Raw genomic sequence first — 22,944 nt, forward strand, 5'->3', positions numbered from 1 at the left:
TTTTCTTCCCAAACCAGAGGGGACAAAAACTTGCCCAGAAATATCCCTGCCCCTACTTGGGGCGTTCTTCCATTATTGCCACAAGGTGGCACTGTGTCCCCCCAAGGGCCACACTCTTGGGTGCAAAATCAGGTGCAGTTTAAAGCCATCCCTGCAAAAAGTACCTGCCCCTGCTGCTTCTGTTTGCACAGGCCCTGGGGGGGAAAGATCCAGGAGCTTAGCCACCATGTCCTGCCCCACTGAACTCAGGGGGGGTGTTACAGTTGCCTTCAGGGGGTGCATGATGGAGTGCTAAAGGCCCCCTAGAACTAGCAATGCTCCCTGCTTGCCCAGCCAGGGCATCCTCATTTGGAGAGACAGGCCTGGAAAGTGCCAACACAGATCTGTGACTATCTTCATGCATGGGAGTGGGCCATTATGCAGGTATGCAGTCTAATGCAGGGGAGAAAGGCCCCTATAACTCAGTAGGGACTGGAGTGAGGGTTTGCAGGGCTGGGGGGCTAGTCGGGTGTGTATGGGGATAGACAGAGAGAGGGGGGTTCCTGGGGATAGATAGCTAGATAGACGGATAGTGACTAATGCAATGGTCCCTTTCCTATGTGGGACCCCACCCCACCTGGAAATCCCTCTCCCAGCTATTCCTGCTCTCTAGATTCACAGAGGGGAAGCCAGCCCCAGGGGACTATGCCAGTTATCTGGACAGACCTGCTGCATGGCACAGACCAGAGGTTCCAGCGTCACAGCCCATATCTGGCCAGGGAGCTAACATGGATTTATTAACTCAATCAAAGGTATTTTTACCTGGACTCTCTTACCATATTATGTGAGCACCTCACAGCTTCTCTGTCGATTCCCCCCCCCCATCCCATGAGGGAGGGCAAGGCTGTTCATCCCCATTGTAGATGGGGAAACTGAGGCACACCATGGTTATAGTGACTGGCCCAAGGTCACAGGAAGGACTAGAACCCAGGTTTCCCCAAGGCAGAGGCTTGAGCCCTGCTCACTGGGCCAGCAGGGCTTCGGGGACCCCCTCTCCCTACCTCTGCTCAGTCCTCTCCACTCCCCTCCTCCCCCTAGGCCTGGGGGTGGGGGGGTCTCGACCCTCTGCTGGCCCCGTGGGGATACACAGGAGGGTCCCAGCCTGGAGAGACGCTGATCTCTGCCAGTCAGTCCCGCCCGTCTCCCCCCGCCCCGCTCCCATCCGTGCTCCAGCCCCTGGCCCGGGCCCCTCCCCAGAGCCCGCGTGGGGCAGGACGGGGAGGGAGGAGCCCCAGCCCCAGTCCCAGCCCCAGCAGCTGGAGGTGGAGGGAGCAGCCGTCGGCGCCTCTGGGTCCGGCGCTGGGCTGAGCGGGAGCCCGGGGAACGAGCGCCCCAGCCCGGCTGCAGGGAGACCCCCTGCCCCGCTCCCTCGGCGGCTGGGAGAGGAGACCGGCCCCAGCGAGCGGGGAGCCCAGGGCCGGTGAGCGCGGCAGCGGCCAACAGGTACCTGGAAGGGCTGCCCCGGGGGGAGCTGGGCCCCCTTCCCGGGACTCCCCATCCCAGGCCCCTTGTCCTCTCCTGCCCCGGGGGGAGCTGGGCCCCCTGTCCCGGGACTCCACCTCCCAGGCCCCCTGGGGGGAGCTGGGACCCCGGCTGGACCCCCTGCCCCGGGACACCCCATCCCAGGCCCCCTGCCCTCTCCTGCCCCGGGGGAGCTAGGCCCCCTGTCCCGGGACTCCCCGTCCCAGGCCCCCTGGCTGGACCCCCTTCCCGGGACTCCCCATCCCAGGCCCCCTGCCCTCTCCTGCCCGGGTGGGAGCTAGGACCTCTGGCTGGCCCCCCTGTCCTGGGACTCTCCAGCCCAGGCCCCCTGGGGGGAGCTGGGACCCCGGCTGGACCCCCTTCCCGGGACCTCCAGACCCCCCTTCTCGGGGCCCCTACCCCCTGAACCTCTCCTCCCCAGGGGGACCCCTCCCCGTTCCCAGGATCTCTGCTCCCTATGTGCCCCTTCCTAGGTGCCTCCTTGGACCCCCCTACCCCCACAGGGAGCTAGGACCCCATGACTAGATCCCCCTGGATTTCACCTGCCTGTGGGATCCCCCAGAGGGAGGTGCCCTGAGTGCTGATCTTTGTCCCATCTCTGGGATGTGCAGTACCTCCTGGACCCCACCTTCCTGAGCCCCACTACACCCCCCTTCCTGGGCCTCCACCCCCCTGAACCCCTGCCTAGATCACCCATGGGATCCCCTGCCCAGATCCTCCTATGCCAACCCCCTGATTGCACCCACCCATGGGGAGAGCTGGGCTCCCTGCCCTGACGCCCCCAAAGGGGAGCTTCGGGTGGGGTCCAGCCAGGGGAAACTGTGATCTCTGCCCCCCCGGCACACACACTCTGGGCAGCTGCCATCTCTGCCCATGCTCCCTTGCAGCTGGCCCTGTGCATGCCCCTCCTGGAGCTGGGATCTCTGCCCAGAGCCCTTCCGATGCCGTCATCCCTGGAGCATAGATCCTTGAGATCCCCCCTCCCCGCTACTGAGCCCCTATCTCCCCGCACTGCCCCCCAGTGCAGCCGCAGCCTTGGCTGACCTGTAGCTTAGAACGGTTTCTTTGTTTTTGCTGCTTTCCAGGCTCCCTGACCTCTGTACGGAGAGACGAGGAGGAGCAGGAAAGACACCAGCCCTCTGCCGCTCCGTCCTTGTGCCAGGCTGTGCCCGAAATCTGGATTCCCTCCCAATCCCCTGCCGCTCTTGGGGCTGGAAATCCACATTCCCCTGGTCCTGCTCTAGGAATCTGGATTGCACCTTTCCTCTCCCGCCCGAAGGCCATGCAAAAGGGCAAGTGTGAACTCCTCCCCGATCTGCCCCCCAGGCTCTCTGTGGAGCCCCAGGCATGGCCAGGAGGCCGAGATGTCCGGGTGACAGTCCGGGCGCCCAGCTCCCAGCCTGAGGATTATGTTGCCCCGGGGCTGGGGCAGAGAAAGACCCTGGTCGTCCTGGATATCGTCTGTCTGCTCGTGGGTGAGTGCGGCGCGGGCAGAGCCCCATGCGTTATGGGCCCCCCTGCCTCTCCTTTCCCTGGGACTCCTGCCCACTTTGCTGTAGTACTGCGGATCCCAAAGCTGTGCCCTGACCATGAAATGCAGCCACCTCTGGGGAGGAAACTTGGTCCAGGACTTGAGCTGGAGGGCATCAATGAGGGGAGCGGGGGGGTTGACACCAGCTGGTCTGGGGGAGGAAGCAGAGTTACTAGCTGCCCCATGGAGGCAAAGACCATGTCTCCCTGTAGACAGAAGTGCCAGCTCTTATTTTGGGGCGGAGGCAACTCGAATCCAGCGCAGTTTGAAGTTGATGGCATGGAAGCCAGATTAGCTGGCTGGAGCATGAGGATCAGTTTGGTTTCATTCCCAGCAAACCCATGACTCTGGGGAGTCTGGATCTGCGCAAACCTGATGACTCAAAGCTCCGGACCTCATGTGGCGTGTCCGGGGCATCAGTTAGGCCCCACACCTTCTCCTCTGGAAGGATATTTAATGGCACTGTAGCTGCAGGGATCTCACTTCGATCTGCCACCTTTCCCCATCAGGGCTGTGTCTGGACCCCAGCAGGATCGACGCTTTCAGAGCCCGTTACCCACTAAACTGCTGGTGTCGCTGAGGGAAAAGCAAGGAACACACGTTAGGCTAGGAAGGAGAATAAGATGGAAAATATTCTAATGGCATCAATGGGCCAGACCCACCAGGGGTGCTGGGCTCAGTTCAGAGCCGTCTGCAGAAGGATCCAGCATTAGGCGGATGGAGCATGGCTTGAGGCCTGGGGAAAAGCCTCTTATGCGTGAAGAGAGAGATTAACATTGTGGGAGTGTTAGAGGCAAATGAGGCGGAGAAGGTAGATCCGTTGGCTGTGCCTCACGATACAAGGAGAAATTGAAAGAAGCCAAAAGGTGGCTCGCTCAAAACAGAGCAAAGGAAATACTTTCCACACGCAGGTTGTGTCCTTGGCCTGCGGAACTCCTTGCTACAAGATGTCTTTGATTTCAGCAGGATTTTGTATTTTAAAAGAGGAAGGGCTAATGAGACTATCTGGAGTTAGAGGGCTAAAAACGTAATAACCAAGAGGTTTGAAAGGATGAGAAAGGGCCTGTTTGTATATAAATCGACCTTTGAATCTTGGAGGTTAATATGTATTCTCCCTTAACTGCTGACAACAGGGTTTTATTCTCTGGCCCTACCTGCTCTCAGAGACAGGGTAGTGAACTAAATGGATCCATCAGTCTGGGTTCTGATGTCTCTGTCTATATATAGGCAGAAATATCCTGGGATAATCTACTGGAGTGATCTATTTTGGGTACTGGGGGCCAGATAAGTAAAACTGGGCAGATAATGGATTTTGGGGTTTGTTTCTTTCACCGAAACAGCAAAGCAAAATAATCGTTTTGGGTGGAAGGAAATATTTCAGTTTGACAAAATCAAAATGTTTTGACTTGACTGCAACCGTTTTGAAACATCGTGCGGGGAAGGATGGGTTAAGTAAAACTGGAGGAAATTTTGGAAGGAAGAGTCTTTTCAAACCAAGAAATGGAAATGCTTTGGCTTCATTTGATTTCTGGGCACGCAATTGGTTGAGCAGACTTGATGCACGGAACAACACACAGTCAACTTGTGGAACTCCTTGCCAAGGGATGTTGTGAAGGCCGAGACTATGACAGGATTCAAAAAAGAACTAGATAAATTCCTGGAGGATAGGTCCAGCGATGGCTATTAGCCAGGATAGGTAGGGATGGTGTCTCTAGCCTCTGCTTGCCAGAAGAAATGGGCGATAGGGGATGGGTGGGAGGGTATGGGGAAGGGCAGGACTGGCCTTACAGGTGGGTGACCTCCCGGGGCGCCATGGGGGGGGTGTGCTATGGACACAACTCTTCCCCCCCTCTGTCCCCCTGCCAGCCTAAGACCCCGTTAGCCCCCGAGTGCTAGGCCTGGAGGAGGAGAAGGGCTGGGACACCCCACCTGGGGGCTGCTACCATGAATCAGGCTCTAGGTTCTAGTCCCAGCCCGGCCAGGAAGGGATGGGATTTCCTTTTCCCCTGCATGGACCGTTCCCAGGGCTTAGTCAAACCCACCTCTGGACAGCTGCTGGCTAGGAACCCAGCTCCGAATGCAGCACCTCTGCCAGCAGCGGGGCAGAAGTGAAGGTGGCAGTCCCTTGTCTCCCTACAAGAGCCTTGTGACCCCCTCCCCCCAGGACCTCCATTTGGGTTCAGACCCCCTCGGTTACAACACGGTGACGTTTCAGATTGAAATATCTGAAACCAGGACATTTACAATTTTTAAAGTCCTATGACCGTGAAATTGTCCAAAATGGTCTGTGAATTTCGTAGGGCCCTTCTTACTGGCCAGGGAGCTGATTTAAGTTAAACGGGAGCAGGGGGTGGAGATGTACGTACAAAACCTGACATCAGTTCAGTTGAAGCTGATTGCAAACAGAACCCATTGCAGAGGGGCTGTGCTGGTGTAAATCTCTTTCCAAACCGATTTACAGACCCTACTTCAATTCCACTTCAGTCAAACAGGAGCAGGGCAAAGCCAGATAGAGTTCGTTCTTGCACGGAAGTCGCGTGCCCTGGTATCCAGCCCCTCACCATCTGTAATGTACATTGCCTAACAGCCCCTTTGCATGGTAGGACCCCTGGGGAAACTGAGGCACAGAGAGGCAAGTGACTTGCCCAAGCTCTGTGGCAGAGTTGGGAACTGAGCTCTCCCAGGTCCTGGGCTAGCACACTAACCACTGGGCCATCCTTCCTCTCTATGAACCCCCTGACCCGACTGCACTAGCCATTGGGCTCAGCGGGACAGTTAGTGGGGTGAGCCAGGGGAGTATCCTAGCATGTTAGCAGAGCTGGGGGTGCCGTGGGGGGGATCCGAGTCAGTTTGGCTTGGGGAGCAGCGAGAGACGCCGTGTCAGCCCTGCCACTCTGAGGAATGGGGGTTGCTGCTGGACTGGGGGAGCTCAGTGGCTGGGGGGGGGACCTTCAGGGGTTGGATCATGTTGGGGAGAGGGCAAAGTAGGTTGGATCATGGGACTGTGCCAGGGTGGTGTGGATCAGATCCTGGGGGAGAGGGAGGCTGGTGGAGTGGATCATGAGGGTCGGAGTTGGAGAAGGGGTCGGATTGATGGGCAGACTGGCAGGGTGGATCGTGGGGGTTGGGACAAGGTGGGTGGGGCTGGGTCCTGGGGGAAGGGTGGGGGCAGGTGTTGTATTGCAAAGGGAGGCTATTTGGGGGGATTGGGTCATGGAGGGGTGTTAAATCAGGGGGGAGGGGAGGACTCACTGGAGAGGCAGCTGATGGGGGTTGGGCTGTGGGGAAGGTGGGGGTCAGGTTGGGTGAAGGATGGACAACGCTGATCTCCAGAAGGCTCTGGGATAAGGCATCAGGGCGAGGGGGGAGGAGGATTAAGAAAGGGTCACAGGTTGTGCCAGGTCATGACTCCCCCTACCCCCACCGGGGCTCTGCCCACATCCCAACCATCCCCCTTCGCCGGGGAGAGCCCAAGCCATCATCCCAACCCACGGGCAACCCCCGGCCCGCTGCAGGACCCCAGTGCTTCCCTCCTTCCGCCAGCACAGCCTACCCCAGGATCAGGGCCTGGCTTGGGCAGCCTCCAGTGCCCCCTGCCAGTACCTCCCCCCACACCTCATGGCACCAGCTCGCTGCCCGCCAGGGGTCTGCGGGGTGGGAAGGGGGGCTCCCCTCCTCTCTCTGCTTCAGCCGCTCGCCCGCTTTTCTCTTCCTCCTCCCGCCCTGGTTCCATCCCATCCCTGCTACCCTCCCTTCCTGGCCTTGGGCTCTTGGCTGCTGTTCAGGGCCGGCCGCGCCCTGCAGCTGTTCCCCGCTCCTCTCCCTAGGACGCTCGCTCGGTGCCCCTTGGCCTCTCCCGCTGCGGGTTCCACCTGCTTCCGCCCCTCGGTGTCGGCCCCAGCGGTGCCTGCTGAACCTACCCGGGAGTGGGGGAGAGTTTCTGGCCCTATACACCACCCTGGGGGCGGGTGGGAGAGGGTGCTGCAGGGACATCCATGCCCAGCCCCTGCTGGGGTCAGGGCTGGCACGCCCGTCCTGAGTGCTAAGGGTGCGAGTGCCTGCCAGCCTCACACGCTTGTGCCCTACAGGCCCTGGGATCCGTTCACCAGAGCAGTTGTCCCAAGAGCCCCCCCCGTGCAGGATTGACCCACTGAGGCACTAGCCCTGGGAATCCCTCCCTCCCCCGCAGCAAGGTAGGGAACCCCCTCCCAGGCCCTGTTCTCTCCCTCCCAGCCCGGCACCTGGGTCTGAACGGCAGGGAGCCCCTAGCCCCGGGCAGCGAGCCAGGGGGCGTGGGGGACGCCCGAACATGGGCAAGAGAGGGGCTATTAATAGCCGAGTCCTGTCCGAATAGCCGGGAGGTTTGGCATGTCTGAGATGGCTGGGGCACCGCGGCTGGGCAGGGCTGGGTCAAGGGCAGGCAGGAGTCACTGGGCTGGCGTTGACAGAGCTAATGTAGACCAGGGCAAGGGGCTGAACGGGCGTCCCCCCACTCCCACCCCTTCGCTGTCACAGTGGTGCCCCCCTGGGGCAAAGGGCATCTTCCCCTGCTGTTCTAGCAGTGCCCCCCCAGGTGGGTGAAGTGCCCCCCAATGTCCTGACAGCGCCCCCTGGTGGGCGAGAGCGGTGCTCCCCCGCTCACCTGACTGAATCACACCCTCTGTGGGCGCAGACTCACGCCCGGGTACCACGTGCGCTGGCTAAGAAGCTGCCTTTGGCCCGTGGCCCACGAGGAAATTGACAGCTTCGCACAAGCCACCGTTCGGTGGATGTGATTGCACGCCTGCCTGCCCCGCTCACACGGCGGTGTCCTGGCAACAAGAAACTCCCCCACGCTCGGCTAGCTGAACCCCGGTGCGCAGACATTTGCACCCCTCACCCTGGGCTGGAGGCCCTGGCGCTCCTCTAAGAGGGCAGGTAGCTGAAGGTGTGATGGGCACGTGCCCCTAAAGCTCCAGGCTGGTCTCTCGCTGCCGCGCAACACCCTCCCCACCCCAGATTTCAGGGTGTTTGGACTTTTCCTCTGTCCAAACTCTGTGCTCCAATGGAGGGCGCTGATTTACACCACTGGAGATCTGGCCCCTTGGCTCCAATGAAGGGTGCTGATTTACACCACTAGAGAGCTGGCCCCATGGCTCTAAAGGAGGGAGCTGATTTACACCAGCTGAGGATCTGGCCCCCTTGGCCCCAATGGAGGGTGCTGATTTACACCAGCTGGGGATCTGGCCCATTGATGCCAACGGAGCGATGCTGATTACACCAGCTGGGGATCTGGCCCCTTGGCTCCAATGGAGGGAACTGATTTACACCAGCTGGGGATCTGGCCCCATGGCTCCAATGGGGGGAGCTGATTTACACCAGCTGGGGATCTGGCCCTCTGACTCCAATGGAGGGAACTGATTTACACCAACTGAGGATCTGGCCCTCTGGCTCCAATGGAGGGAGCTGATTTACACCAGCTGGGGATCTGGCCCTCTGACTCCAATGGAGGGAACTGATTTACACCAGCTGGAGATCTGGCCCCGTGGCTCCAATGGAGGGCACTGATTTACACCAACTGAGGATCTGGCCCTGTGGCTCCAATGGAGGGAGCTGATTTACACCAGCTGGGGATCTTGCCCCATGGCTCCAATGGAGGGTGCTGATTTACACCAGCTGGGGATCTTGCCCCATGGCTCCAATGGAGGGTGCTGATTTACACCAACTGAGGATCTGGCCCCATGGCTTCAATGGAGTGATGCTGATTTACACCAGCTGGGGATCTGGCCCTGTGGCTCCAATGAAGGGTGCTGATTTACACCAGCTGGGGATCTGGCCCTGTGGCGCCAATGAAGGGTGCTGATTTACACCAGCTGGGGATCTGGCCCTGTGGCTCCAATGGAGGGCACTGATTTACACCAGCTGGGGATCTGGCCCTGTGGCTCCAATGGAGGGCACTGATTTACACCAGCCGTGGATCTGGCTCTGTGGCTCCAATGGAGGGCACTGATTTACACCAGCTAGGGATCTGCCCCAGAGGGTTGGGGCTCCCGGTCACGGCTGGCGTGTCCGGCACTGCTCTGAACGCGCTGCTGCCACTCCAGCCCTGGGCTCTCAGTACGAATACGGCCCTGCCCAGGCAGGTCACAGCGCAGCCGAGTGAGGATGGAAACCTGGAGCCGGCTCAAGCCAGTCCCTGGGGCCTTGGTATCCGCACAGCGTGGGAGTCTCTGGGAGCTGGGTGGGGTCCAACCTTGGCCCAGGCCAGCCGTCCCCGTCAGTCTCAGATCTTTGATGTCAAAGCCGGGGGTGGCTCATTCCTGCCAGGGGGCTGCGTTCCCGAGAACGCCCCCTGCAGGCACCAGGGTGACATGCCCCTCTGGCATGCCCAGCCCTGGGGGGATCCTGCCCCAAGCTGGCAGTGCCCCCTGGTGGACATTCCCAGCTCTGGCATCCCCGCTTTCTCCCTGCCCGTCTTAAGGGTGGTAGTGCCCCCTGCTGGCCCCCCAGGAGAGCACACCCAGCCCTAGCCACTCACCCGTCGTGCGGTGCCCCCTGCTGGGAGGAGGGAGTCGGGCTCCCCCTCCTAGGTCCCAAGGTGCTCTGCAGGCACCCGGCCCTTGGCGGGTGGCCTAGCCCGTCGGAAAGAGCGATCCTGAGAAAAATCATTTGCCAAGTGAGACGGGAAGGGAGGGAACCTGGGAACCAAACGTGGAAACATCGTTCTCAGCCCCAAAAAGGAGCCCAGAGCCCCCTGGGAGGGTTCTGCAGCCTCATTGTCTCTTAAAGTGACAGCCCAGGCACTGCCTGCTAGGACGCCTGGGTCCCACCAGAGCTGGAATCACACCAAACTGAAGCAGAAGGATGAACCATTTGCACTCCCTACGTCGACCTCATTGGGATCTTCTTCCATCTCTTCACATTCCCGTCCCAGCCTGCTACTGCACAGGTTCATGCTCCCAGCCTCTGAGTGCACCAGCATCCTCACGCCAGGACACTAGTGCCAGGACATGCCCACCCTGCCCACCAGGATCCTCCTGTGCCAGGGTGCTAGTGCTAAGACATGCCCACCCTGCTCACCAGCATCCTCATGCCAGGACACTAGTGCCAAGACATGCCCACCCTGCTCACCAGCATCCTCATGCCAGGACACTAGTGCCAAGACATGCCCACCCTGCTCACCAGCATCCTCATGCCAGGACACTAGTGCCAAGACATGCACACCCTGCTCACCAGGATCCTCGTGCCAGAGTGCTAGTGCCAGGACATGCACACCCTTCCCACCAGGATCCTTGTGTCAGGGTGCTAGTGCCAGGACATGCCCACCCTGCCCACCAGGATCCTTGTGTCAGGGTGCTAGTGCCAGGATTTGCAAGCCCAGCTCACTGGGATCCACACTTGCGAGGGCACTAGCACTGTGGTTCCCGCTCCCAGTGTCTGATCACGCTGGTGTCCAAGCACCCGAGTGCCAGGCTTCCTGCTCCCAGCCTTGTGTGCAGCAGGACCCACCCGGCAGGATTCACACTTAAGTTCCCAGCACACTGGGATCCAGGCCCGTTCCCTGGTTTCACGCTTATAGCCCCCACGTGCGACAGGATCTCTGCATGGGAGAGTCCGAGTCTCTGCTCCCACCTCACCAGGGTCTGTTCACCGTTGTCCAGACTGGTGCTTCTAGCCCCCCGTGCTGCAGGGGTCTCTCATGAGTGCAGGGTTCATGGTGGAGAGGCGACAAATTGGGCCACGTGGGCATTTTTCTCTTCTAACGAGGGAGGGGGAATTTGGCTTTACTGCCCCTTTAAGAGCCAGGCACAGACGTGGCTTCTTAGAATCAGGAACTCACCCGTCCTGGCTGGAACTTTAAGGCCTAATCTCCTCCCTCCCTGCACCCCCCATCACTGACTCCTGCCAGCAGCCCTAATGGAAAGCAGGTTGCACCCTGTTCCAGCATCCAAGGGCTGCTCCTGCTGGGATCAGAGGGGAGATCCCCCTGCTTTGCTCCCAGATCAGAGTTATGGCGGGGCTGCCACGTGCTGGGGTCTGAGCCATGTGCCCTGCCTAGTGGTGGTGGAGGCAGGGAGGGGAGAGCCCCACCAAAGCAATGAGGCTGGTTCCTGGAGGAGGGTTATCAGGAGTGTCTGGGGGGGGCTGTCACAGGCCAGTCATGCGAGGGCAGCAGGATGGAGGGAGGTGAGTCATGGACCAGACCCGAAGGGAAGCAGGATAATGGGGGTTGGGTGTCCTGGGCTGGTCCCTGGAGGGGTGGAGGCAGTGGGATGGGGGTTGGGTGGTATGACATGATGCCTGGGGGAAGGGCAGTGGAATTTGGGGGGGGTCACAGAGTGATCTTGGGTGGGGGAGGGGGCAGTATTGGGAGGGTTGTTGCAGGGTGTCATGAGCTGGTGCCCTGGGGCAGGAGAGGCAGTGAGATGGGGTTGGGAGAAGGGAGGGCAGTCCCTGAGGGGGGTAGTCAGACTGGGGTGTCCTGAGCCAGTTCCTGTGGGGGAACCTCGTGGAATTGGGGCAAGGAGGCCTCACAGATGCCCCCTGGGCTGAGTTAGCCCCTGCTCAGCGCCCCGCTCTCTCTTCCCGCTGCAGCCTCCATCCCATTCTTGGTCTGTGAGGTTGGCCTGGTGCCCCCCATGCGCCGCGGCTTCTACTGCAACGACAGCAGCATCCGCTACCCGCTGAAGCGGGCGGAGACCGTCAGCGACACGGTGCTGATCTCGCTGGGGATCCTCATCACCTCTGTCTCGGTGAGTCGCTGTGAGAGGCGAGCGCCCCCTGCAGCACAGCGCCCCCTAGTGCCGCACTGGGGCCCGCGCTGCCTGCCAGGAGAGAGCGCCCCCTGCTGATCCCCCTGCTACATTCCCTGAGGGGTGTCGGGCTGGGTGTGAGAGGCTGGAGGTGGCAGAGGGGTGGGCTCTGGGTAGCCAACCCCCATGTGCCCCTTACAAAATGCTAGCCATGACCATCGACGCAAAGCACGTGTTTCCAACCCTTCCTCCGAAGCATCAGCCATTGGCCCCAGAGACAGGATCCCAGCCTGGGCACGATCCGCTGCTGCAGAACCCCACCTCCAGCAGGCTGCTTGCCTTGTTGAACTCCCTGCTGCAGGGTGTGGGGCAGGATAGGAGGGTTGGGGGCAGGACTGGCTTTAAAAACGGGCATTGGGTGGGAGGAGATTATGGGGTAAACAAAGAGGCTGGGACAGGGGAAGCAGGGGATTGAGTCCTGCTGGTCTGCAAGGTGCATAGGGAGCCCCCCCTTACCCAGCTTCCCACGGCCCTCGGGGCTGGTCCGTGTCCCAACCCATGGAGCGGGGAGCTGGCTGGGACGGCTGCCCGTCTCAAGCTGCCGTGCCCCGGTGCCTCCCCGTCTTGCCATGCAGATCGCCCTGGGCGAGAGCTACCGCATCCACTCCCTGCGCCTGGGCTCCCGCTCCTTCATCCCCAACCCCTACGTGGCCATCCTCTACAAGGAGATTGGCGCCTTCCTTTTCGGCTGCACCGTGGGCCAGTCCCTCACCAACATGGCGAAGATCACCGTCGGCCGCCTCCGCCCCCACTTCCTGGCTGTCTGCCGGCCGGACCTCGCTCTCCTCAACTGCTCCCGGGGCTACGTGGAGGAGTACACCTGCACTGCGGGGCCGTCGCAGGAGAAGGAAGCCAGGTGAGCTCCCGGGGGCGCTGTCCCTTTAAGACAGGGTGGGGGGTTGAGGTAAAGGATGGGTCCCCCTCTAGTGGAGCCAGCTGCAGAGTGCAGGCCCAGATTTGGGGGGGGGGGGGTCCCCTGGTGGTGACACCTGGCCTTACAGGCTCGGGAGAACCATAGGGTCTGTCTGTGTCCAGCAGCCTGGCCTAAAAAAAATCCCCTATAGATTTCCCACTGAGACCAGTATGATGTGATGGGTGCCAGGGGGAGTTCTGACATTAGACTGCCCCTTGCCCCAGTGTCATGCCCCCCCTTGCCCTGTCCCTGTATCTGGGGGGAGGTCCCCATGGAGAGTATCAGGGGGATCCCCATACAACTTGCCCCTCCGCAGTATCCAGGAGTGGGTCCCTTACACAGCTTCAGGGTTACTGTACCTCTGAGCCAGGCTGGGTTTGAACCGGTGTCTGCTCAGGGGATGTCCTTTTAGGCCTTGGCCCCCCCCCCGGAGATCTAGGCTTGCAGCCCCTCTGTAATTCCCTGCCATTCGCCCAGCCACCCGCCTGCAATTCTGCTCTCTCCCAGGGGCTAGGCCGGTTCTTCTTGGGCCAGAAGCATTGCAGAGAAAACTCAGCGTAAACCAGCCATGCTCCACCTCCTGAGACCGAAACCTCTGGGTCCATCCTGCTTAGGGTGACCAGAGGTCCCAATTTTATAGGGACAGTCCCGATTTTTGGGTCTTTTTCTTGCATAGGCTCCTATTACCCCCCACCCCCGTCCCGATTTTTCACATTTGCTGTCTGGACACCCTACTGCTGCATCACGCCCCGAGCTCTGCTGGGACACACCCCGGGGGGAGGCTTGTCTGCTCCTCAGGGGCCGAGGAGTCACGGTGATGCTCCAGCACCGGGCTGTGTAATCAGCTGGGGCCCAGCACAGTCCATGTAGACAGATGGAGATTCGATGAATATTCTGCTCAGCCCAGATCTCTAATGACCCCCATTTGCACGCCCTGTGAGGTCTCTGACTTCCCAGGTGAAAGACTCGTTGGGGTTCCCAAGCCAACTTATCCCCCACCGAGAGCAAACATCATCCCTTCCCCCGCCTCACCGCTGGGCAGCCATGCAGTGTATCAGGGAAACTGAGGCACACTCCGGCCTCACAACAAATATGACCAAAAATTCCCACTTCAGCACACCGCCAACTTCCACCGGGAGGGGCCAGTAGGTGCCCACGTCCTTCAGGCTCTTTGGCAGGGTGCAAGCTCTTGGTTAAAGGTCAAAGTCAAGGGTTCCCAGCTACTTTTAGTTGGCCCTTTGTACCACCAGCCCCTGGGCCTCTGGACCCCTGTCCGACCCACTCTGGGCAGTCGCTCCCAGAGTCTGCAGTAATAGTCCCTGCTGAGTTTAGTTTCTGGAGGGAGCTTGGCAGAACGCAGCCCCTGGCTCACACAAATGCTTCAAGATACTGTGTGTGTCCGTAATACCTGGAGGGGTCCCATGGCAGCTGCCCTGTCCCAGTGTCTGGGGTTGTGGGGGTGGCTACCCGTGGAGATTGCCCCCGCCATGCTGGACAACGCCTTGCCCTGGGCAGCGGCTTCGGAGCCCCCCCAGCCTGGCCCTGGATGGGATCTGAGGCAGGCGGAGGGGTTGCTCGCGGGATCCCTCTGCACCCCTGGTAACGGGCGGTGCCGCCAGCTATAACCCAGGCCTTTATTTGCCCCCTTGTAGGAAGTCCTTCTACTCCGGCCATGCCTCCTTCGCTATGTACAGCATGACATACCTGGTGGTAAGTGCCCCCGCCCGACCCCACCCACCTTAACAGTGCACAGGCCTGATCTGATCATCCTAGAACCTCCCGCGGCAACCCTGGCTCCATCCCTCGTGGGTCACGCCTGAATGCCCTGGGGTGGGGGTTCCCCTCGCCAGTGGAGCCCTGTGCAGAGGTCACTGGGGGACAGGGGAGATCTCCCCGCAAGGCCCAGCTGTGGGAGGTCACCGGTGGGGCAGGGAGAGATCTCCCCACAGGGCCAGGCTGGGGGAGGTCACCTGGGGGCAGGGGGAGATCTTCCCGCAGGGCCAGGCTGGGAGAGATCACTGGGGAGGGGGGTGCAAGGGGAGATCTCCCCACAGGGCCAGGCTGGGGGAGGTCACCAGTGGGGCAGGGTGAGATCTCCCCACAGGGCCAGACTGGGAGAGGTCACTGGGGGGCAGGGGGAGATCTCCCCGCACGGCCAGGCTAGGGGAGGTCACTGCGGGGGGCAGGGGAAAATCTCCCCGTACAGCCAGGCTGAGGGAGGTCACTGGGGGGGCAGTGGGAGATCTCCCCGCAGGGCCAGGCTGGGGGAGGTCACTGGGTGCATGGTGGAGCAGCTGGGCCTGGCAGCCCCTCTTAGCCAGCGACCCCCGTGCAGGGTCCCACCCCGAGCCAGATTGAGACCTCAGCAGGGAGTGGAGCCAAGTGCCTGGAATAACCCAGCAGAGGGTCCCTCCGTGCCAGGCACTTCCTGCCAGCATGGCAGTTGGAAGGTTACAGACAGAGCCCACTGGGGGCCAGGACGCCTGGGTTCTATTCCTGGTGCTTGGAGGGGCATGGCTCCTTGGGGGTTAGAGCAAGGAGGGGCTGGGAGCCAGGACTCCTGGGTTCTATCCCCAGCTGTGGGAGGAGGGTGGTGTCTAGTGGTTAGAGCAGAGGGACCTGGGTTCTCTCTCTGGCTCTGAGAGTGGGGTGGGGCGAGCAGAGAGCCCCCTCCAGTGGCTGATAGCAGAAGGGTGGTTCTGGGCCCCACATGCCTACAGAGGCTTATCCGGTACCTGAGCAGCCAATGGTCTGCAGTGCAGCCAATGTCTGGCTGCCCCAGCTCCTGTCTCCTGACTGGAGGGTAGTGCGGCCCAATGGGTGAGGGGACAGTCCTGATTCCCAGCCCCCACGCTCTAACCACTAGACCCCACTCCCAGAGCTGGGGATAGAACCCAGGAGTCCTGACCCTGCTCTCAGCACCTGTCCCACTCACTCCCCTCCTTTCCTCCACTCCCCACACCTGACCCATCTCCCCCCTCATCAAAGTGAGTCAGTTTCCCGCACCCGAACAGCCCCTTCCCCCGCCCCGGATGCCTGGGTCCATGTGGCTGGCGATGGAGAAGGGCCCATTGTTCCCTTGGGGAGCGGCACAAACAGGTCCTTTATGCGTCCCTGGCTGAAGGGCCCGAATGGTGGGTGGTGGGGGTTGGGAAAGTGTCTCAGGCGGGGGCAGCGGTGACGCCACCGACTAGGACTGCGAGTAGCCCCCCAGCTCAGATGCCCTTTATTCTTCTTGCTGTGCTGTGGGGGGCAGGGATGGGGGAGCAGCATTTGGGGGCAGCAGGGTTTGGGGGTGGGGCGTGAGAGGTGGAGCGTAGGGGTGTAGGGGGCAGGAATCGGAGCGTGGGGGGGAGCTGGTAGGGTTTTGGGGTGGGAGCAGCAGCATTTGGGGGGAGTGGCGACCAGGAGCAGTGCCCTCCGCCAATGCTCACCACCCCCTTCTCCCCCTCCCACCCCCAAGTTCTACCTGCAGGCGCGGTTAACCTGGCGGGGCGCCCGTCTGCTGCGCCCCCTGCTGCAGTTCGTCCTGCTACTGCTGGCGCTCTACACCGGCCTCACCCGCATCTCTGACTACTGGCACCACCCCTCAGACGTGGCCATGGGCTTCCTGCAGGGGGCGCTCATCGCCTACTGGGTGGTAAGTGTGAGCCTCTAGCTGGCCAGCCGGTCCCTCCACACCAGCCGGCCCCCCACCAGCCGGTCGGCCGGCCGTCTGTCCAGGACAGATCAGTGCCTGGACCCCTCTAGGTCACCAGCTCGACTCTGGCCCGGCTCCCAGAAGTGTGAGGAGTTTGTCTGGTTTCTTAGAGTATCGGGGTGCATGTCCCAGCCCACCCCACACTCAGTCCATGAGCCCGGCTGGGAGCCAGGATTCCTGGGTTCATTCCCCAGCTCCGGGGTCTAGTGGGTTAAAGCAAGTGAGGGGACTGGGGTTCTGGGAGCCAGGACTCCTGGGTTCTATTCTTAGCTCTAGGAGAGGAAGTGGAGTCTAGGATTTAGAGCAGGTGGGCTGGGAACCAGGACTCCTGGGCTCTGTTCTCAGCTCTGGGAGGGAGTGGGTATAGTGGTTAGAGCAGGGGGGCTGGGAATCAGGACCCTGGGTTCTCTCCCCAGCTCTGGGAGGGGAGTGGGGTCTAGTGGTTAGAGTGGGGCGCTGGGAGTCAGGACTCCTGGGTTCTCTCCCCAGCTCTGGGAGGGGCGTGGGGTCTAGCAGTTAGCTCAGTGTGGGGGCCAGAACCCAGGACTCCTGGGGCTCCATTCCTGGCTCTGCCGCTGACTCGTGTGACCTTGGGCCAGTCCCTTTCCCTCTCTAAGCGGCTGCAGCGGTGGAGGGAACGTGTGGAGAACGCTCTGAGCTCCTTGGGTGGCAGGCGCTGGAGCCAGGGCCAGGATTCTCCCCCATGCTCTCCTCACCCCCAGTCTTGAGGGAGTGGGGGCTGTGCAACCAGCCCGGAGCTGAGGGGCTGAAACACCGTCACTCCCAGGGCTGGAGCCGTGGGCTGCCAGGAAACAGCACAGGAAACGCCTCCTGCTTCAGCATTAGAACAGGCAACAGGGAGGAAATCTTCCCTCATCGCAGGACTGCTGGGCTCCCAGCCAACCTCCCCTCCCCTTCCATGGGGGCCCAGCGGCCCAGCTCCCTCCCCGCAACCCCGGGGGTCCTTAGCACAGCATGGCCCCAGCAGGAGGTGCGAACTCCCTTGTACTCATGGGAAACTGAGGCACCGAGGGGGGACGCGCCCTGCCTGGGAGCATGGAATATAGAATCCAAGGGGCTGGGAGTCAGGACTCCTGGGTTCTATCCCCAGCTCTGGGCGGGGGATCTGGCGGGTCAGAGCACAGGGGCTGGAGTCAGGACCAGTGAACCCTCTAATTTTTCCCATCCGTGTGTGGGATGAATCTTGTTATGGGCACCAATATGTGGGGGCTAGGACAGAGCGTTGGGGGTGCAGGGGGAGTGAGGGCTCTGGCTGAGGGTGCTGGCTCTGGGGTAGGGCCGGGGATGAGGGGTTCAGTGCGGGAGAGGGCTCAGGGCTGGGGCAGAGGTTTGGGGTGCAGGGGGATGAGAGTTCCAGCTGATGGTGTAGGCTTTGGGGTGGGGGTGAGGGGTTTGGGGTGCAGGCTGCCCTGAGGCTGCAGCGGGGAGATAGGACTCCCCCCCAGCCCTCTGTGCCCCCAGCAGCTCGGGGCCAGGGGAGAGGCTTCTCTCCCCACCTCAGCAGCTCCGGGAATGGGGGAGAGAGTCTCTCCCTGCCGCAGCAGCTCTGGGGATGGGACCGTGGGAGAGGCACCTCTCCCCACCGCAGCCCTGAGCACCTGCACAGCCCTTGATAGGCTGCTGCACGGCCCTGCAGCTTAGAGAGAACGTAGGTCAGGACTCCTGGGTTCTATCCCCAGCTCTGGGAGTGGGAGGCGGTGGGTTAGAGCAGGGGGAGCTGGGGGGTCCTATTCTTGCCTTACATACTGATTCACCCTATAGCCTGGGCCTGCGGCTAAACTAGAGCCTGCCTCGGTTTCCCCTCCAGCTGTGGAATAAACCCCCACCCCGAGAGCAGGATGGGGGGCAGGGTCACGTCAGTGCAATTAGCTCTTCCCCCGCCCCTTCCTTTTAGGTCTCACACCCCTGTTTTCTCTCTCCCATCCTTCCAGGCCTTTCACATCTCAGGCATGTTCCACCACAAGCCCCCAGCCTCCCGCCTGCCCCCGCTTTGTCCCGATAGCCCGGACTCCAGCGGCCACACCAACTGCTAGGCATCGTGCCAGAACGGGGGACTGGAGGGATCACCCTGCTGGGACCAGCACCCAGCAGGCCCCCGCACGGCAGCGGGGAGAACCAGCCCCGCTTTCTGCTCCTCCGCAGAGCACGTGGCCGCACGTGCTTCCTCTCCGGCAGGGCTGGGCTTTCCTGTGTTGCTCTGGTCGCCGCCGTCTGTTTTCCAAGCACTTTAATTTCCTCTTGGATGCCTGCCCTGGGTCAGGTCGTCGCCATCTCCCGAAAGGCTTCCTATTGGGCGGGGTTCTCCTCTGTCCGTCGCAGAAGGAAATCCTGCCTTCCTCTGGCTAGGGCATGGCGGGAAGTCTCACCTTCTTCTAACACGGATATTGCAGCTGCATCGCAAGAAGTCCCACCTTCCTCTGGCAAAGGCATGGCAGGAAATCCCGCCTTCCTCTAGTCGGGACATCACAGAAAGTTTCACCTTCCTCTAGTCGGTAGGGGCATTGCAGGAAGTCACGCCTGCCTTTGGCATGGACGTCACAGGAACGCTGCAGGAAGTCCCGCCTTCCTTTGACATGGGCATTACAGGAAGTCCCACCTCTTCCCTCACCGCCCCCACACACATTTCTCAGCTCATGGAAGGATTATGACGACAATTTGCATGTTATGCTTTGGCCACCTTCCCAGGCTCTGCTACCTGCTCCTCCACTGAAATGGCCCCTCCCCTCCCCGCTGCCGGGGAGGAGGGCTGTGATTGGTGGACAGGGGGATGAGGAGGGCGGGGAGAGCGGCAGGTGGTCGAACATGAAGGATGAACCCCAGGCTGCTGGGCAGGAGTGGGGTCCACAGGGACGGCTCAGAGGGGGCTCATCTGTGCCACGAGTGGCTCCTGTTCTCAGATGCTTATGCCCCCCCCGGGGGTACCTGGACTGTGCCTCTCGCCCCGCCCCCCTCCCATGCCCAACTGGCCCTGATAATGTGAATGGTATTTTTATAATAAATGGTACAGATAATCGACTGGGCTGGGGCTGGCTCTGGTGTGGGGCGCATGGGTCGGTCCTGGGGGCTTCAGGCAAGGGGCTTTCTTCCCCTCTGCGAGCCCTGCCTTGGTGGCTGCCCTCCAGAGCTCAGGCAGGAGATCGGAGGGAAGGGAGGTTGAAGGAGGGGGCTGTCAGGGAGGGATTATTGGGGGATGGAGGCGCTGTGAGCCCAGAGCTGAATGGTGGTAGCGGAGGGGCTAATTCCTAGCTCACGTAGGAGCTGCCTGGCCGCTGTATCCTGGCACAGGATCCTTCCCCACATTCCTCCCAGCTGATAAGGATTCCTCCAGCTGCGTCCTGGGGCCGTGTCCTTGTGCGCTGGGATTGGGATGCGGGGGAGGGAAACTATCCCATCTCTACCCCCCACACACACTGTTAACTAATGGGCTATTGTTTTATTCTCCTTTTGACCATACAATCAGCTGATTGGAGGATCCAGAGCTGGGCTAGCAGGAGGCTGCGGGCTGGGACTGAGGGGCCCTGGCAAAGCTTGGGGGGCAGAGGAACCTAGGGGGCTAGGATAGTGGCGGGGGGGCTGCTGGTCAGGATTGAGAGGCACCTGCACGGCAGTGGGGTGGAGCGGGGAGCCCAGAGCTAGGATAGCAGGAGGCTGTGGGTCAGGATTGAGGGACACTGGCAGAGCTGGGGGGGATCCCAGGGCTGAGGTAGTAGGGGCTGTGGGTTGGGATTGAGGGACACTGGCAGAGCTGGGGGGGATCCCAGGGCTGAGGTAGTAGGGGCTGTGGGTTGGGATTGAGGGACACTGGCAGAGCTGACGGGGATCCCAGGGCTGAGGTAGTAGGGGCTATGGGTTGGGATTGAGGGTCACTGGCGGACCTGGGGGGGATCCCAGGGCTGAGGTAGTAGGGGCTGTGGGTTGGGATTGAGGGACACTGGCAGAGCTGGGAGGTCCCAGGGCTGAGGTAGTAGGGGCTGTGGGTCAGGATTGAGAGGCACTGGTGGTGCTTTTGTACAGCAGAGGGGTGGGAGATGGGATCCAGTAGCACCTACTGGCTGAAGGTCCCAACCCCAGAGAAAGACACGGCTTAGTTCTCCCCCTAGGCTCCGCCTGGCCCCGTCCTGTCCGAGTAGCTCTGGACACTGTGGTAGGCCTGGCGCTGGGAGACACTCCACGCAAGTCCTTGACCCTGGGAGTGGGGCTGCGATGGGGGAGCGGCCGTGCAGGGGACGCAGCTGGGCCAATGGGGTTGGGGGCCAGCAGGAGGGCCTGGCCTAGATGAGCTAAGTTCACCAGCTGGGCGCAGGAGAGGGGAGGATCAGGCCCAAGCCATGCCCACAGGTAGCTGCTGCAGCCCAGCTGGCCCTGGATGTGGCACCAGCAAGGCCTGTGCGCTAAGGAGACACAGGCATGGTTTGTTCTTGGATGGGAGACCCAAAAAGGCCAACAGTGCCACTGCTCAGGGGGGTGGGGGATCTTAGTGCCAGCCCCCATGCCCCAGTGTGATGCTAGGGGGTGCTGTGGGACAGGAATGGTGGCTCCATAGGGAACACTCTGGGCAGTAGTGCTGTTTGGCTGTTAACCAGCTGCCAGGCCTCACCCAGAAGCTGGCTGCATCTCAGAGCTGGGCCAAGCAGTCCCTGCATAGTTCATCAAGGGTTTTGGCCTTTTGAGGAATTCAGGATTGGTATCAGCAGGCCCAATAAACAAATCCCCAGGGGGAATCCAGGCAGGCCCCTGTCTGTCTCCTTCCTCCCACTGTTTCACAACAGCCTCTTGGGGGAGGGCTGCACGTTCATTTCAAAGCTGCCATGAATGACTCCTTTGTACCCCAGTGGGAACAGGGGCTGTGTAACTCCCAGCGCTAGGCTCATGGGAACAATAGCGGGAGCCATATCTGCTCCTTCGGAGCCCCAGGGCAGATGGGGTAACCAAGCAAAGCCACACTAGCAGCCCTGGAGATAAGGGATAATGAGCCATTTTTACCCCAGGGGAAACTGAGGTACAGGGAGAGGCCACGACCTGACCAGAGTCACGCAGCAGGACACTGAACAAAGAGTCTTGACTGTCTCTTGCTCTACGCACTAATCCCCACTCCTTACCCCAGAGCTGGCGATAGAACCCAGGAGTCCTGACTCCTGGCCTCCCCGGCTCCAACGGCTAGACCACGTGGCCCATTCTGTGATCCCACACTGTGGCTTCCAGTGTCTCTGGAAGTCCCTGGATGCCTGTGGAAGAGGGAGCCAGTCTGGCTGCTGAGGGTGCATGTGTGTACACACACACACACACACACACACACACACACACACACACACACACACACACACACACACACACACACACACACACACACACACACACACACACACACACACTCTCTCTCTCTCTCTCTCTCTCTCTCTCTCTCTCTCTCTCTCTCAACCTCATTGTACCACACAAACCATGGCTGTGGCTTCTCCGGGGATCCAGCAAGTTTCTGAGCAGGAGGGATGGTGGTTGAGGGTATCACAATTAGGAGGGGAGATGGCTGCTAAGAGCTGCTATAGAGACATAGGTTCTAATCCCACTGCTTCCACCATGTTGCCAGCCGCTTCAATTGAGAAGCCACTGGCAGGGTAAGAAGCACCGCACCAGACCTGACTGACTTACGAAGAATATGGCTTTGGAGCAAACTCCTCCACTGCTTGCCACTACCCCTGCCCCATAAGAACACACATCATGTCAACAAACACCACCACACAGCATGTCTTCAAGGACAGAACACTCGCTCGCACGCTAAGAACTTGGAAGACAATGTGCAATGATGCCTCACCACCACCACCTCTGAGGGCTTCCACCGTAACAACAGAAACACTCCAGTAACGACAGCCAGGAGCTCTTTTCTCTTTTAGAAATGTGGCCTTTGCTAAGGAAAAATGGTGGCCTGCCCCCTCACCCTTCCCCAGGCTAGCTGGGTGAAGCCAGCTCTGGATGGGTTCCTGGACGAGGGTGGGGGTAAAACGGACCAGTACTCTGGACCCCAAACCAACGCAACTGATGTGAGTTCCCCCTTGGGGATAGCTCCAGAGTGGAAAGAGTCCTGATACCTCCCGCTCGGCCCAAGATAAACAGCGGTCACAGGGACTGACCCAATTCTGGCAGATGCAGTGAGGGTGTGTGTGGGGGGAGCTTTGCACCAGCCAACAGCTGGAGAGCAGAGAGGATTGTTGGGGGGGGGGGAGGCCTGCGGATCCAGCTGTCCTTAACGAGGTCCAGCTGTTAGCTTGGGGCTCATCAGCTGGGAGAGAAGGGAAGAGGGGAAGCTCCCACTGTGCGGGGGTTGGGGAAGTGCCCACACCCCAGCCACGCGTTGCTATGTGTTTGTGGCATTTTCAAGCTAACATCTGAGGAGTGAGTAAATAGGTACAAAGCAGGGCTCGTTGGTTGGATCAATTCCCTCGGAAGGGCACAGCCCCGCACACTCAGTCCT

At 60.8% G+C, this 22,944-nt stretch overlaps 1 protein-coding gene across 1 annotated transcript; it reads left to right on the forward strand.

The window, feature by feature from the left end:
* The first annotated feature begins 1,317 nt into the window (after window positions 1–1,317).
* On the forward strand, window positions 1,318–19,472 carry LOC115643434 (phospholipid phosphatase 3-like). Its single transcript, XM_030547465.1, has 7 exons — window positions 1,318–1,482; window positions 2,607–2,996; window positions 11,627–11,784; window positions 12,420–12,700; window positions 14,410–14,467; window positions 16,221–16,397; window positions 18,410–19,472. Exons 2-7 carry the CDS (start codon window positions 2,804–2,806, stop codon window positions 18,509–18,511), a joined length of 969 nt encoding a protein of 322 aa, XP_030403325.1. The 5' UTR covers window positions 1,318–1,482; window positions 2,607–2,803; the 3' UTR covers window positions 18,512–19,472.
* The last annotated feature ends 3,472 nt before the right edge of the window (window positions 19,473–22,944 follow it).

The sequence above is a fragment of the Gopherus evgoodei genome, unplaced genomic scaffold, assembly GCF_007399415.2.
Source record: "Gopherus evgoodei ecotype Sinaloan lineage unplaced genomic scaffold, rGopEvg1_v1.p scaffold_59_arrow_ctg1, whole genome shotgun sequence".
In the NCBI taxonomy this organism is placed as follows: Eukaryota; Metazoa; Chordata; order Testudines; family Testudinidae; genus Gopherus; species Gopherus evgoodei.

Excerpts from the sequence above, each read along its gene's own strand:
- LOC115643434 (XM_030547465.1), top strand. The coding sequence starts at position 2,804 with ATGCAAAAGGGCAAGTGTGAACTCCTCCCCGATCTGCCCCCCAGGCTC. Across the intron at positions 2,997-11,626 it reads TATCGTCTGTCTGCTCGTGG|CCTCCATCCCATTCTTGGTC; the intron begins GTGAGTGCGGCG and ends TTCCCGCTGCAG. Across the intron at positions 12,701-14,409 it reads TCGCAGGAGAAGGAAGCCAG|GAAGTCCTTCTACTCCGGCC; the intron begins GTGAGCTCCCGG and ends GCCCCCTTGTAG.